Source organism: Rhincodon typus, chromosome 1 (genome assembly GCF_021869965.1).
Source record: "Rhincodon typus isolate 14 chromosome 1, sRhiTyp1.1, whole genome shotgun sequence".
Taxonomy (NCBI): Eukaryota; Metazoa; Chordata; class Chondrichthyes; order Orectolobiformes; family Rhincodontidae; genus Rhincodon; species Rhincodon typus.
Window position 1 is genome coordinate 27,469,799 of NC_063332.1, and position 16,698 is coordinate 27,486,496.

At 39.9% G+C, this 16,698-nt stretch overlaps 2 protein-coding genes across 4 annotated transcripts in view; one reads left to right on the forward strand and one right to left on the reverse strand.

Annotated features, from left to right (window-relative positions):
* katnal2 (katanin p60 subunit A-like 2) overlaps positions 1-11,001 on the forward strand; it is a 66,682-nt gene extending 55,681 nt beyond the window's left edge. Inside the window, exons 14-16 of one of the 2 annotated variants that reach the window (XM_020528823.2) lie at positions 395-557; positions 2,871-2,973; positions 10,167-11,001. In XM_020528823.2, coding sequence (XP_020384412.1) covers positions 395-557; positions 2,871-2,973; positions 10,167-10,306 — 406 coding nt within the window. In that variant the 3' untranslated portion in view covers positions 10,307-11,001. The remainder of the gene's footprint in view (positions 1-394; positions 558-2,870; positions 2,974-10,166) is intronic. The other variant, XM_048595264.1, reaches the window with a different exon arrangement.
* A 1,066-nt stretch (positions 11,002-12,067) lies between these two features.
* The window catches only part of hdhd2 (haloacid dehalogenase-like hydrolase domain containing 2), a 40,098-nt gene continuing 35,467 nt past the window's right edge, over positions 12,068-16,698 (reverse strand). For both annotated transcript variants that reach the window (XM_020528821.2, XM_020528819.2), the window contains 2 exons: positions 16,255-16,318; positions 12,068-14,706 (listed from right to left, as the gene is read on the reverse strand). In XM_020528821.2, the coding sequence (XP_020384410.1) occupies positions 14,603-14,706; positions 16,255-16,318 (168 nt within the window). In that variant the 3' untranslated portion in view covers positions 12,068-14,602. The remainder of the gene's footprint in view (positions 14,707-16,254; positions 16,319-16,698) is intronic.

Here is a 16,698-nt window from a genome sequence, read left to right on the forward strand (position 1 = left end):
CACTAATGTGGTTATGATGATGTAATTGACACCCGTGAAGGGAATTGTGAGCTTTATTTTACTGACGGTTTTTATGGGCAGTTAATAGAATTAAAGTTGGTTTGAAGAAGTTGTTTTTAAATGGCTGATGGTTCAATTTGACATTGACATGGGCATTTCAAAGACTTCTAAATGTTATTGTAGGCCTCATGAGTTTTGGATATATAGCCATTTGCACTGCTGTCTAAGGTTTCAATTTCTGGACCTTTTTTACTTTTGTCTTCAGACGTATCTGCCATTTGGAACAAATGGTCTGACAAAATGTTTAAGTTTGATCATTAGGCTAATTGAGTGCAGACTAGTTGAAGCTCCAAAACATCTTTACGTTAATAGGGCCAATAAAACTTTTTTGCAGGGAATTGGACCATGCCATGTTACGCCGACTAGAGAAACGGATTTTAGTAGATCTTCCTTCCAAGGAAGCACGGCAAGCAATGATTCTTCACTGGCTGCCTCCTGTGAGTAACAGTGGTGGTGTGGAACTTCGGACTGAACTGGACTATAGTTTATTAGGAGAGGTGGGTATTGCATCAACACACTAGTTTGTTAAAATCATTGAGTTACTAATGCAAGATGAGGCGTTGATATTGTTTGAACATAATGTCATAGTTGCTGATTTATACTGTAGCTGAATTTTTTTTCCTTTATTCAATTATGGGATGAGGGTGTTACTGACTAGGCATGCAGTTATTGCCCATCCTTTAATTGCCCAGAGAGCAGTAAAGAGTCAACCACATTGCTGTGAGTCTGAAGTCATAGACAGGCCAGATCAGGTAATGATGGCAGTTTCCTTCCCTAAAGGGCACTATGAACCAGATGGGTCTTTTCAACAATAGGCTCATGGTCATCATTAGATTCTTAATTCCAGATATTTATTGAATTCAAATTCCACCGTCTGCTATGGTGGGATTCGAACCTGGATCCACTGAACATTATCTGGGTGTCTGGATTAACAGTCCAGCGACAATACCATTAGGCCACTGCCTCCCTGCCATTGACATTTTAAAGGTCTGAAAGTTTGACATTTTTGCAGGGCAAAAGCAGCTTTTAAAAGAAAAGAAAATTATGAATGACTTCTTAGAAATCTTTTTCACACACTCCACTTCAGGGTTCATTAGTTTTGTACAGTGTATATACTGGGTGAATGGCATCTGCCATGGATTGGAATAGAGGGAATGAGGGGCTGTTAAGTGTGGTTGGAGAGCATTGGTCAGCATGGGGAGGCATGAGTAAATAAATCTCAACTTGCATTTCAAAAGATTCCCTTATTCAGACTACATTTCACAACACCCCTGAGGGGCTGTGTTACCTTGGAGAGTTGGCGTGACTCCATCGAAATTGTTGGGATTTAGGAGTTGCAGGCTGAAGTCTTGTGATCCAAACCAACACACACCCTTATCCCAAGCTGATGATAATTGATAACCGGAGGGGGCTAGGAATTTTTTTTAAAGGCTCATAGAGTCTCCAAACTCTTTGAAAATCCAATCCAGTATAGTTTTTGGTTATGATGTTGTTAGTAAAGCATCATGTTTTTATTAAATATTCTATTCAATAAATCTCAAAGTGAAATAGAAGCTAGGAGATTCACCATGTCCAATAACTCTTTCTCACTTAGCAGGTGTGTTGGTGAGAAAATAGGAGATTGCTTAGGGGTGAAAGAGAGAAGCTGCAAAGAAAAAAGACTAGTTTCAATCCAGTTGACAAAATAATACTCCGCTAACTGAATGAACTTAAAATCACTAAGGTGCAAATAAATGTAGAATCTGTACCTCAAGGCTGCATTTGTTAGGGGTGGAATTTGTTAGGAGTTACTATATGGGGAAAAAGCAATGGATGCTATTCTACGAGACAATTGTTATATCTAAATCTAATATTCGGATCAGTAAATAGGAATGCATTAGTTGTGACCTCAATAATCTGAAAAGTATGTTGATCTTTTGTGTGTAGATGTCTGTCAATTATTTTTGGGGGGAAAAAAAATTATTTTCTTATTTATGTCTGTGGTCTGTACCAATTCAAATCCTGTAGTGTTCAGGAAATCAATGCTTTCCTTGTCTGTTGTAACATTTAAATTTAACAAAGGATTTATAATTACTGATGAATTCTTCCTATACTGCCATGGTGCACTCGCCACCTTGCTTGAGTTTTTGAGGAGGTGACAAGAATGATTGATTGAGAACTGTTCTGAGCAAGGGTCACCGGACCCGAAACATTAACTCTGTTTTTCCCTTCACAGATACTGCCAGACCTGCTGAGCTTTTCTAGCAACTTTGTTTTTGTTCCTGATTTACAGCATCTGCAGTTCTTTCAGTTCTAAAACTCAGCACTTGCATTCTTAGAGCAGTCGTGATCCCCTTCAGAATCCTTCCTGCAGTGTCACTATTGACTTCTGGTGCTGATGGGAATGATGGACTACCAGCAGCACTTCCCCCCCCAAGTGAGGGAGGGGCGAAGGTCCTGCAGTACGAAGCAGGTGCAGGGCAGGGTTGCAAAGAGCAAATCAGCTTCTGAGAATTTCTTTCCATGTGGCCAAGCCATCAAAATTCCCCATGTCATCTTTTCTTCATGGTTAATTGATTTTTTTTTTTTTTTGTTTTTTTTGCCACTTTTGATTTCCCAATATTCTTGTCATGGTTTAATTTTCACAGCAACTTTGCCTTTTAATGACTCATCCGGTAGATTTGGGTCAAGACGCTCTACATTCTGGCTAGGCAAGCCAAAACATTTTCTTTGGACGACATTCATGTGGAAGCAGTTCAAGAGACACCAGTTTGGATTTGTCAAAAATGCAACCACATTCCTTATCATTAATTCTATACTTTCTATAACAGGAGACCAAAGGTTATTCTGGCTCTGACATCAAGTTGGTCTGCAAAGAGGCAGCTATGCGACCTGTGAGAAAGATCTTTGATGCATTAGAAAATCACCAACCAGGTAGACTAAAGAAAAAATGTTAGCCACACAAAAACAGTGATTGAAATTGTAACTAATACATTGTGTGAAACGAAATTAGTGGTTTCTGGTTTGCTCCTTTTTTTAAATATCGAAACTAGGAACAGTGGAAGGACATTGGGCCCTTTTGATTCAGCTCTGCCGTTCAACATGAGCATGGCGATCCCCTATCTCAATGTCTTATTCCCACTTTCTCCTTTTACCCCTTGATGCCTTCAAAGTCTCTCTTTCTTGAATATATTCAGTGCCTGGGCCCACAGTCTTCTGTGGTAGAGTATTTCACAGGTCCATTGTCCTTTTGAGTGAAGAAATGTTTCCTCATCTTGGTCCTACATTAATCTACTCCATATTCTGAGACACTGTCTTCTGGTTCTAGAGTTCTAAATCTAGGAAAACATCCTCCCTTGCACCTGCTTGGTCCAAGTTAGAATGTTAGAATTCTGTATTAAAATTTTATGTTTCAATCCTTTCCAATTCTTCTAAACTCTAGCATATACAGGCCTGGTCGAATCAATATCTTGTCTCAGTACACACCTGCGTCTTTGGTAATCAACCTATGAGACCCTGCTACACTCCCCCATGACAAGTATATGCTTCCTTAAGTAGGAAGACTAATACTGCATGTAATACTCTAGGTTTAGTGTCACACAGGCCCCGTATAACTGTAGTAAGACGTTCCTACTTCTGATCTCAAATCTTCTTGCAATGAAGACCAATATACACTTGCTTTCCTAATTGCTTGCTGCATCCGTTTGTCTACTTTCATTAACTGGTGTGAAAAGACACCCAAATCCCTGTGTATATCCACATTTTTCCAATATATCATAATTTAAATTTATACTCCAGTTTACAAAATGAAGTGTATAAGTTGACATTTGGCAATATTATATTGCAACAATCATATGTTTGCTCACTCACTCCACTTGGATAAATCACCTTGCAGGATCCTTACAACCCACAATCCTGCCCAGTTTTGTGTTGCCAGCAAATTTGAAAATGTTGCATTTAGTTCTCCCATCTAGGTAATTTATTATCTACCATGAATAGTTGGGTCCAAACATTAAACCTTGCAGTACCTCACTAGACACTACTACTCACTTAAAAGAAAAACATTTATTCCCACTCTCTTTCTGTCTGACAATCAAGGTTTGATCCATTCCAAATACTACCCCACATTCCATGTGCTTTAACTTTGCCCACTAATTCTTATGAGGGACCTTATCAAAGGCCTCCTTGAAATCCAAAAGTACTATATCTACTGATTCTCCTCATTTGCCCTACTAATTACATTCTGAAAAAATATCTTCGGTAATTTATTAAACATAGTTGGCCTTTCATAAACCCATGCTGGCTTTGTCCAATCCTGTTAATGCTTTCCAAATGTTAGGCTAACTGGAAGGTAATTATTTTTTTCCCCTCACTTTTTATGTACTGGGGCTACACTAGATTGTAGGCAATATCCTAGTGGTATTATCACTAGATTACCTGGGTGTCTGTCTTAGTAATGTTCTGGTGATCTGGGTTAAAACCCCATCATGAAACTGGAATTCAATAATAATCCTGGCAATAAGAGTCGAATGATGACCATGAAACCACTGCCAATTGTCAGAGAAAAACCCATATGGTTTACTAATGTCCTTTTAGGAAGCAAATCTTCCATCCTTATCTGGTCTGGCCTACATGTGACTCCAGACCCACAGCAACATAACTCCTAACTGCCCTCTGGGCATTTAGGGATGGGCAATAAATGCTGGCCCAGCAATTGACACCCACATCCCATAAATGAATAATTAAAAAAAGACGTGCCTATAGAATCTTAGAAGGTGAGCACCAGTTTATCAAATATTCCACAGCCGCTTACTTTAGTACTTAGGAATGTAGATTATCGGGCCTTGTTGACTTGTTAGCCTTTAACACTATTAATTCTCCTCGACCATTTTCTTACTAATACTGATTTTCCTTCAATTCCACCTTTTCGCTAAGTTCTTGGTTCCCTCACATTTCTTTGTACCATCTTTGGTGAAGACAGAACCCAAGTACTTGTTCAATTCTTCTGCCATTTTGCTTCCCATTATAATTTCCATTGCTTCTGACTGTAAGGGACCTACATTTGTCTTTACTAATCTTTTCTCTTCACAATATATTTAGTCATATAATTATGGCTTTTTCTAGCATTCAAAGAAATAAAGATATGATAAAGGGTTGCTGTTTGTTATTTAAACAGCCATAATACTGTTATGTTGTGACACTGAATGTAGAACTCAAGACTGTTCTATCTGCGGTGGCATTTCATTCCTGTAGCAGAAGTTTCAAAAGGTAGGCTAGGCTGTGCTAGGCGATTTGAGCAGGAAGGTACAGTAAGAGATCCCATCACCTTCACGCTTTCCTCCAATTGGGTCTAAGCCATGAGGTCTCTTGATGACTTTCCCACCTCAAGGACAATTGGCCCTTAAATGGCTCCTTTTTTAAACAAGTCTTATCTTGCTGTTACTGGTATCTCATCAGCATCACATGAGGACCAGAACATGCAGGTCTACGACCAGGAATATCCAGGCTGGTAGGACAGTCTTTCCTTGCTGAGCACTTTGTTTTTGTTTTTGACAGGGGCAATAGCTAGTGAGAATGGAGACCCTCACAGGAAAACACTGCTCCCACCCCTCAACAGGACCTCTGACTGGCCCTGGCAAACCCTCCCCACTTACATTATTACAGTGGCTCTATCATCAGTTGACTTACTATGCTATACAGCAGTAGCTGCCAGCTTTTCAGGGTGGGACAGTGCCCTCTCTGCTAGGTTTCTGAGAGGCCTGATAGTGGGAAAGTAGGTGCCCAGATGGGACTTAATTCCATTAGGGCTCCTGCAGATGGCCTTACTGCAGTCACCACACTGCTGATACCATTAAATTCAGCCTTTAAACCTGTTGTTTCTTTGACTAATTATACCAAGAGAATTGATTGTTGGCCTCACTTTGATCAGCTGGTGAACTGTAGACCATGTTTTCAGCCATTGTATTACCTTTGGGCAAGTTTGATTGAATAAGTTGTATTGAATAGATAGTATCCTTTGCAAGCTGGATCGGGAGTCCCGCATGGTGTGCTGCCTGCCTGGTGCCAGGGTGCAGGACATCTCTGACCGGCTTGAAAGGATATTGGAGCGGGAAGGGGAGGATCCAGTTGTGGTGGTCCACATTGGGACTAACAACATAGGCAAGACTAGGATGGAGGACCTGTTTGGGGATTATCAAGCACTAGGAACGAAATTAAGGAACAGGTCCTCGAGGGTCATAATCTCCGGATTACTGCCCGAGCCACGTGCAAATTAGCTTAGGGATAAGAAAATTAGGGAAGTAAACACGTGGCTAAGGGAGTGGTGTGGGGAAGAGGGGTTCCATTTCATGGGGCATTGGCATCAGTTTTGGAACCGGAGGGATCTGTACCAATGGGACGGTCTCCACCTGAACCGATCTGGAACCAGTGTTCTTGCGAAAAGGATAAATAGGATGGTCACTAGGACTTTAAACTAGTGAGTTGGGGGGAAGGGAAAGGGAAAACGACAGGGAGTATGATGGTAAATAAAAAAAGTAAGCAGCAGGTTAGCATGTGTGCAGGAGGGTTTAAGTTCAAGGCAGACTATGAAAGAAGCAAAAAGGAAGGATAACTCAGGAGATATTATTAGAGATGTTGGAAATCATGAGGGGAAGAAAGCTAGCATAAAGGCACTTTACCTGAATGCTCGTAGCATTCGTAACAAGGTTGATGAGTTAACGGCACAAATCATCGCGAATGAATATGATTTGGTAGCCATTACGGAGACATGGTTACAGGATGGTCACGACTGGGAGTTAAATATCCAAGGGTACCAGACTATTCGGAAGGACAGACAGGAAGGTAAGGGAGGTGGTGTAGCCCTGATATTCAAGGATAACATCAGGGCGGTGCTGAGAGATGATATAGGTTCTATGGAGAATGAGGTTGAATCTATTTGGGTGGAAATTAGAAATTCTAAGAGGAAAAAGTCACTGATAGGCGTAGTCTATAGGCCACCAAATAATATCACATTGGGGCGGGCAATAAACAAAGAAATAACTAATGCCTGTAAAAATGGTACGGCAATTATCATGGGGGATTTTAACCTACATGTAGATTGGTCGAACCAGCTCGGTCAGGGTAGCCTTGAGGAGGAGTTCGTTGAGTGTACCTGTGATAGTTTTCTTGAACAGTATGTAATGGAACCAATGCGGGAGCAAGCTATCCTAGACCTGGTCCTGTGCAATGAGACAGGAATAATTAATGACTTCATAGTTAGGGATCCTCTTGGAAGGAGTGATCACAGTATGGTTGAATTTAGAATACAGATGGAGAGTGTGAAGATAAAATCCAATACGAGGGTCCTGTGCTTGAACAAGGGGAACTACAATAGAATGAGGGAGGACTTGGCTAAAGTAGACTGGAAACAAAGATTTTATGGTGGGACAGTTGACGAGCAGTGGAGGACTTTCAAAGCAATCTTTCAAAGTGCTCAGCAAAAGTATATTCCATTGAAAAGGAAGGACTGTAAGAAAAGGGGTAATCTGCCATGGGTGTCTAAAGAAATAAGGGAGGCTATCAAATTGAAAGAGAAGGCATACAAAGTGGCCAAAAACAGCATGAAACTAGAAGATTGGGAAAACTTTAAAGGTCAACAGAAAGCCACAAAAAGAGCTATAAGGAAAAGTAAGATAGAACATGAGAAAAAACTAGCACAGAATATAAAGACAGATAGCAAAAGTTTCTATAAATATATAAAACGAAAAAGAGTGGCTAAAGTAAACGTTGGCCCTTTGGAGCATGAGAAGGGGAATTTAGTTATGGGATATGATGAAATGGCCAAGGCATTGAACAGGTATTTTGTATCGGTCTTCACAGTGGAGGACACTAATAACATGCCAGTAATTGACAAAGAGACGAAGGTAGGTGAGGACCTGGAAACAATCATAATTACGGAAGAGGTAGTGTTGGGCAAGCTAATGGAGCTAAGGATTGATGAGTCTCCTGGCCCTGATGGAATGCATCCCAGGGTACTAAAAGAGATGGCGGGAGAAATAGCAGGTGCACTGGCGGTAATTTTTCAAAATTCGCTGGACTCTGGGGCAGTCCCAGCAGATTCGAAAACAGCAAATGTGACGCAACTGTTTAAAAAGGGAAGTAGACACAAGATGGGGAATTATAGACCAATTAGCTTAACCTCTGTAGTGGGGAAGATGCTTGAGTCTATTATCAAGGAAGAAATAGCAAGGCATCTTGATAGAAATTGTCCCGTTGGGCAGACGCAGCATGGGTTCATGAAGGGCAGGTCATGCTTGACAAATCTTTTGGAATTCTATGAAGACATTATGAGCAAGGTGGACAATGGGGACCCAGTGGATGTGGTGTACCCAGACTTCCAAAAGGCCTTTGACAAGGTGCCGCACAAGAGGCTACTGCATAAGATAAGGATGCATGGCATTAAGGGTAAAGTATTAGCATGGATAGAGCATTTTGGTTGACTAACAGGAAGCAAAGAGTGGGGATAAATGAGTGCTATTCTAGCTGGCAGTCAGTGACTAGTGGTGTGCCTCAGGGATCGGTGTTGGGACCGCAATTATTTACAATTTATATAGATGATTTGGAGCTGGGGACCACGTGTAGGGTGTCAAAGTTTGCAGATGACACTAAGATGAGTGGCAAAGCAAAGTGTGCAGAGGACTGTGAAACTTTGCAGAGGAACATCGATACATTGAGTGAGTGGGCAAAGGTCTGGCAGATGGAATACAATGTAAATAAATGTGAAGTCATACATTTTGGTAGGAGTAATAGTAAAAAGGATTATTACTTGAATGGTAAAAAGTTGCAGCATGCTGCTATGCAGAGGGACCTGGGTGTCCTTGTGCATGAATCACAGAAGGTAGGTCTGCAGGTACAACAAGTAATTAGGAAGGCAAATGGAATTTTGTCCTTCATTGCTGAAGGGATTGAAATAAAAAGCAGAGAGGTTATGTTGCAGCTGTACAAGGTGCTGGTGAGGCCACAGCTGGAGTACTGTGTGTAGTTTTGGTCTCCTTACTTGAGAAAGGATGTACTGGCACTGGAGAGGGTGCAAAGGAGGTTCAGTAGGTTGATTCTGGAGTTGAGGGGGTTGGCTTATGAGGAGAGACTGAGTAGATTGGGATGATATTCACTGGAATTCAGAAGATTGAGGGGGGATCTTATAGAAACATGTAAAATTATGAAGGGAATAGATAAGATAGAAGTAGAGAGGATGTTTCCACTGGCAGGTGAAGCTAGGACAAGAGGGCATAGCCTCAAGATTAGAGGGAGCAGATTTAGGACTGAACTGAAGGAATTTCTTCACCCAGAGGGTTGTTAATCTAGGGACTTCCTTGCCCAGTGAAGTAGTTGACGCTACTTCATTAAACGCTTTATAAAAAAAGGTAGTTTTTTTTTGAACAATAAAGGAATTAAGGGATACGGTGAGAATGCAGGTAAGTGGATCTGAGTCCACGAAAGGATCAGCCATGATCTTATTGAATGGCGGAGAGGATCGAAGGGCCAGACGGCCTACTCCTGCTCCTAGTTCTTATGTTCTAAGTTAGGGGACTGATGGTGGGAACAACATGTTGGCTGCATTCAGGGTAAAGGAATTTGCTATAGCAGACTTCAAATGGCATGTTAGGAGGTTTATGGATGCAAGTAGAAGATGGTCTCAAAATAATTCCTCGTATCCCTGGATAGAAGAACATACAGAAAATGCTGGAAATAGTTGGCAGGTTTGGCACTCTGTAGAGAGGGTAACAATTAGTATTTTATGTCTTAGCCAAGCAAGTTCAGATCTAATCAAAACTGAAAGAAGTGCAGATGCTGTAAATTATGAACAAAAAACAAAGTTGCTGGAAAAGCTCAGCAGGCCTGGTAACATCGGTGAAGGCAAAAACAGAGGTTATGTTTTGGGTCCGGTGGCCCTTCCTCAGACTGCAGTAACCAGATTCCTCAGCTGCCAGACCTGCTGAGCTTTTCCAGCAACTTTGTTTTTGTTCAGATCTAATCATGTATTTGAGCTGAATGTGATATGACTGGGAGAGCGTGGCTATGATTTTTCACTTGCTCGGGTACTATATTCCTGATAAAGTATGTACAATTTTCACTTCTTTTACGTTCAGGAAAAAACAGTCTACCCACTCTTCAACTGGAAACAGTCTCCACAAATGATGTCCTTGACGTGATAATTCATACCAAACCATCTGCCAAGAATCTTTGTCAGAAATACACTGCCTGGCAGCGTGAATACGAGTCTGTATGAATCAAGAGATGCAAAAAAACAGAACTACAATAAAAAAAAGTTTCTTCCAGATTAAAGGCTGGGCTCTGGTGACCTCCTACGACATTTTAAAGTAAAACTGTTACTTTAAGAATATGCTGGCATCTGCAAGGTTTTATGGTGTTGAAAATTCAACAGCAGAATTATTTCTAGACTTTTGACTACAGGTATTTTTAATATATAATGGAGACATGCGGAACTATAGCTCATACAAGTCACCAGCAACAACACTCACATGCAGTTCAGTGTTTAAAGCAAATGTTAGAACTGTCATTGATGGTAAGCATTTCACAATATACACAGACAGCAGGGAAAGAAACATTGGTTGGGGGGGGGGGGAACTCACTTTTTAAAACCACACTTTTTATGATGTGTAGATATCTAAATAATTTCAGGTATTGACTGGGAGTTGTGATTTATCGGCCTCTTCATCCATTCATCACTCATGGCTGTTTGACGCCATGTCACGATTAAATCTTGTTAGAAGGTTAATGCTATTCGAAAGCCATTATTTGCCTTATTGACAGTGAATGGACCAAAATTTGCTCAGCATTTTCTCTTAGTTCACTATCTTTAATTCAAGATATTTTCCTTTTAAGTGGATGAATTTTAAAATGTTTTGATAAATTATACCTGCACTTGTGAACTGTCTGTCAGATGGGAAAATAAATAAATTTGCTGCCTAAAACAATCAAGTGTTGTAATTTTTTTATATATTAAAAAATTGCAGTTTCAAATGCTTTTTTTTTTAAAAAGTTAGTTCTGTTGAAGTCTTGTCCCCTAATGCTATCACACTGAAGTATCCTGTGAGGAAGATAAGTACAGATTATTTGGGAAATAATCAGATATGAAGTCTTCTTTTGGTCATTTTAACTCTAAATGAACAAAGTTCATTTATGTATTGTTCTATGTTTCAGTCCTTTTACTATCTACAGTATCACTCAAAAAAGCGTTAGCAGTTCCCCTGCAACACTGCTAACATAAAGTAGGACAGTTTTACAAGGATGTCTCAACCAGAGTGGATAGAGGGGAACCAGTAAATATATTTGGACTTCCAGAATGCATTCAACAATGTACCTCGCAAATGTTAAGTCATAAGATTAAAGTCCACTGTTGGATGTAGTATATTGGTGTGGATAGAGAAATGGTTCATGGGCAGGAAAGAAAGAGAGGAGAGGAGAGGGTTTTTTTTTTCAGGTTGGTGACTAGTGGGGTTCCATTGGGATCAATCAGTGCTGGACCACACTGTTTAAAATATATGTTAATGACTTGGAGGAAGGAAGCGAATGTGCTGTGGGAGGGTTGTGGACTTTGATATCAATCCAACTCAGCCCACTCGTTAAAAATTATCTCCAGTAATTTTTACCAGTGTTTTGAATATAGAAGTTTTCTTCAGTAACATTGAAGTGCTTACCATAATTTGGACTTGACTATTTAGCATTAGCACCAGTACCTGCATGTACTTGAGCAAACAATATTGGTTGGGCACAAAACAGAAATTGCTGGAAAAGCTCAGCAAGTCTGGCAGCATCTGTGGAGAGAAATCAGAGTTAACCTTTCAGATCAAGTGACCTTTCCTCGGAACTGAAAAATATTAACTCTGATTTCTCTTCACAGATGCTGCCAGACCTGCTGAGCTTTTACAGCAATTTGTTTTTGTTTTGGATTTACAGCATCTGCAATTCTTAGTTTTTAATTTGATTTGATTTATTGTCACGTACCTAAGTACAATGAAAAGCTTTGTTTTGTGAGCATTACAGGCAGGTGATAGCAAACAAGGATAGTGGCTGGGTTAAGGGTCAATTTATTTTAGTGTGTGGATTGTTCCCTGTAACTAGTTCATGTCTGCCTTCACCAATTTCTATCCCATGGAGTTTGTTTAGTACTTATTAAACTTACATCTATTAACATTCTGCTCACTTGAAAAAAATACAGTACCACAACATTAAAGATGAGGCAAACTGAATAAAGTACCAACGTGCCTTGGAAAAAAGCATTCATAAATTTTTTTACCATTTTAAAATCTGAAGTTATACGCATACATCTAAAATATTTCACAAAACTGAACAATAAGATTGTTAGTTACCACAATGCTAAGAAAGACTATAATTTAAAACAAAATTTTCGGGTGAACAAATGGTACATGTAAATTCATCACATTATACACCAGTTAAATGGGAGTCTAGAGTTTCTTCTTTAGCAGATTTGAAGCACAATGGGCAACTGCCAGCTACCATAAAGATCCTACCTTTGTTCTGCCTAGTTTGTGACTCAGATATTTGTACAATCTTGGCAGATACTCTGGCCTCTGAGAAATCTCTTTGGAATTGAGGAATGGGTGTGAAAAGGATCAAGATTTGCTGAAGTGTGGGTCCTCACCAGTCGTTAGACATGGAATTTTCTTATGCTTAATAACCCCCAATTCAAAGTTTACAACCGATCTCCATTCAAATCAAATGCCTCCAGGTGTTCTGGATTTAAACATTTAAATGTCACTTCCTCTCAGGCCCTTGTGGCACAGTAGAAATGCCTCTAACTCTATGCCAGAGGCTTGGGTCAAGTCGCACCTGCTCCAGAGGTGTGTCATAACATCTCTGAATAGATTGGAAATGTGTCCTCCTTTTATTCAGGGTTCCTAGAACGCAAACTTTGGAAAATGAATGAAGGCACACTAAATTTAATACATGGACAATTTGATTACAAACAAAAGACTGGCATATTGTACACTGCTTTAAGTGTTCAAACTTCCAACCAAAATAGGATTGGAATCAGGAAAGCAATTGTGCCAACCAACCAATGCCAGTTCCAAGAACCTTTTAAATTTTGGCAAGATCATTAGTAGAGAATCATAACAGCTACAATTCTGGTGTGACTGTCGGAATTTGCCAAAGCAGAATTTCTAGACCAGTTTCCATTTTCCAAAAAGATGACACAACCAGATCTGGAAATTACAGATTTGTCAGTCTGAACTCAGCAAGTAGTTTATTATGGACAGTGGCTCGTCAAGTCAAAATGGGCTGGTAATTGAATGGGGTGTGTAAGGGTGCCCTGCTGACACTCATTTCTAATCTAAATAAATGGTTGGACTCATTGCAATATTTAGTTTGTATCTGTCTCAAAATTTGCAGCAGTGAGAAAGTAAGCAAGATATTACAGAAAATTGAGAGAATATCTATCAGCTTCATTAGCAAATGGTGCAATACAAATAAATGCAAGCTTCTGTACTTGCATATTGAAAGTAAAATTAGTAGACATAAACATTGCAAGCTTGAAACAATGAACAAAAACAAAGTTGCTGGAAAAGCTCAGCAGGTCTGGCAGCATCTGTGGAGGAGAAAACAGAATTAATGTTTCGGGTCCGGTGACCCTTCCTCAGAACATTTAAATGCCACTTCCTCTCAGGCCCTTGTGGCACAGTGGAAATGCCCCTAAACTCTATGCCAGAGGCATTTCAGTTCTGAGGAAGGGTCACCGGACCCGAAACATTAACTCTGTTTTCTCCTCCACAGATGCTGCCAGACCTGCTGAGCTTTTCCAGCAACTTTGTTTTTGTTCCTGATTTACAGCATCCGCAGTTCTTTTGGTTTTTATTGAAACAGAAACAAGGGAAAGCTGAAGAGAACCTGGTATGTTCGATGACTTGATATAACTTTGTTCAAAAAATGTGTACCTGTAAATAAGTGAATAAAATACCAGGTATCATCAGAGAGTCATTTGGAGTCTATTTACAAAGGTATTATTTGAATGTATGTCAAAGATCTTTGAAAGACTTTAGTTGCTAAGACATACAGGTACATGTTTAACAGCCCAGAGGAAAGTGAAGAGATTGGTCTGTACTATTAATAGATAAATTATGGCTCTGCAACCTCAGATGTCCTACAGGGGACCATATATTTCAGATTAAGCAGACATTACAAAGACAAGTGAGCACTGGGTTAGAGATGTAGTTATAAGCTTTGGAAACAGTCAAGCATACCAGATGCATTTAGGTAATAGACACTTGTTCCAATGAGAAGATTAGGCTCGTGGTTCTTAGCTAAATAACAGCCTTCTTCTAAAACTATTTCGACATTTTTCCAGGACCATAGGTATTGAAATACCACTACACATCAGTTTGATCCTTCACAAACGTAACTGTGCAAAATTCTGTGTACTTTGCTTCGTGTTTGACAGAATTTCAAACCATGAAATTTTGAAATTCTGTCTTTTGACAATGACCTGAAGTTGTTTGGTGATCTTTAGTAGTACATGCCCAAGATGTATCCATATTATGAGTTTTTACAGTAGTTTCTTTAGAATGTGGTCAACAGCCTGTGGAAAAGCATCGCATATCAAATATGGAGGAGGGTTTATTTTTCCTCCATCTCCAGGTTGGTATTTTCCTGAAGGAAATAAGCAACAGTGAGATGAGTGTCAGGGATACATCAAAGACTGATTTTCCTTTTTTGCAAATAGCTTTTATGAACTAGCAACAGAGAATTCACTTGTTGATTACAAATTTTTTGAAGTAGTTCAATATCATGGAATCATAGAGCTTTTATGGCATGGGAAAAGGACATTGGCCCATCGTGTCCATGTTGGTGGTCATACCTTTCTGTCCTAATCCCATTTTCCAGCACTGAACCCATAATGTTGAATGCTAAGATGTTTCAAGTGCTCATTTTAAAATTTAACGTTTTGAGGGTTCCCACCTCTATTATCTTTTCAGACAGTGACATTCAGAAAGCCACAATCCTCCGGGTGAAAAATGTTTTCCTCAAATTACCTCTAAACATCCTGATCCTTACTTTTCTGTTTAGTAGAAGAATCAATAAATAAGGGGGCACAGATCCCCATCTATGCCCCTCAGAATTTTGTACCTCAATCATCTGAGCTTTCTCTGCTCTAGGGAAAATAATCCCAGTCATTTAGGCTCTCTTCATAGGTGAATCATTCAGCCCAGGCAACATCCTGATCCTCTGCACTCTCTCTAGTGTGATCAGATCTTTTCTATGATGTGGCAACCAGAACTGCACACCATACTACAGCCACAGGCTAACAAACATTATATATATCTCCCTCGTAACCGCTTTGTTCTTGTATTCAATGCCTTGACTAATAAAGGCAAGTATCCCATAAGCTTTCTTAACCTGTCCTGCTCATTTCAAATGTTTAAATCATCCTATAATCTAAGGCCTTCCTTCTCATAAATTTTCATATACTCTGAAAACTTACTGATCATGCTTGCTATGGCCAAGTCTGGATCATTAATGTATACAACAAACAGCAAGGAACCCAGCACCCCTGTAGTATGCCACTGGACACAGGCTTTTGGCATAAAAACAAATAATCTTCAACCATTACCCTCTGCTTCATGCCACTAAACCAATTTTGGACCAAATTTGCCAAATTTCCCTGGATCTGTGGGCTCTTAGCTTCTCAACCTGTCTGCCATGCAAGATCTTGTCAAAAGCCTTACTGAAGTCCATGTAGAGTACACCAACTGTAATATCCTCATCTACACACCTAGTCAGATCCTTGAAGAACTCAATCAAATTTGTTAGATGTGATATCCCCCTAACAAAGCCATCTTGACTATTCTAGACCCATCTTTATTAACCTTGCCTCTCCAAGCATACATTAATTCTGTTCCTGCAAATTTTTTGCCAGCTGTTTTTCCATCACTGGACTGTTGCTTCCTGGTTTATCCCTACCATCCTTCTTAAATAACAGTAAGCAATAATGTCATTGTGAAGATGTAACTTGTTTTTATGAGCAATTTCATAATATAATTGAAAGACAACACAGGCAACATATAAACCTAGATAAACATATAGAAAGGATTCAGAATCCAGAGGGCAAGATGTTAGTCCTTTTCACAGAATTGGTTTGAATGGGCAGGAAGAGCAAAATAAAACATTCACTGGGAGTTTTGCAAGTAACATACTTACCAGTTTTTACCAAAATCCCCAACATCCCAGCATTTTGTGCTCCACCAACATCATCCCTAGCATCCTATTGACAAAGAATTATTCCAAATTAACACTACATCTTTTCTATACAAGATTGAACAGTAAAGAAAATCAAACAACAGAAATTAGCAACAAAGTAAAATGGATTAAGATTAGAATAAGCTGTGAACAAAGCTGTTTATCTGGCGACAATAAGGACTTACAGATGCTGGAAGCCAGAGTCTATAGCTGAGAGGCTGTAAAAGCACAGCAGGTCAGACAGCATCTGAGGAGCAGGTAAGTCAACATTTCAGGCTGAAACCCTTTGTCAGGAATGGGGAGGGGGAGGGGATCCCAGAAATAAATACAGGGAGGAGTATGAGGCTGGCAGGTGGGAGGGGGGGGGGGGGCGGTGGGGGAAATGGGTAGGAGAGATGGTGATAG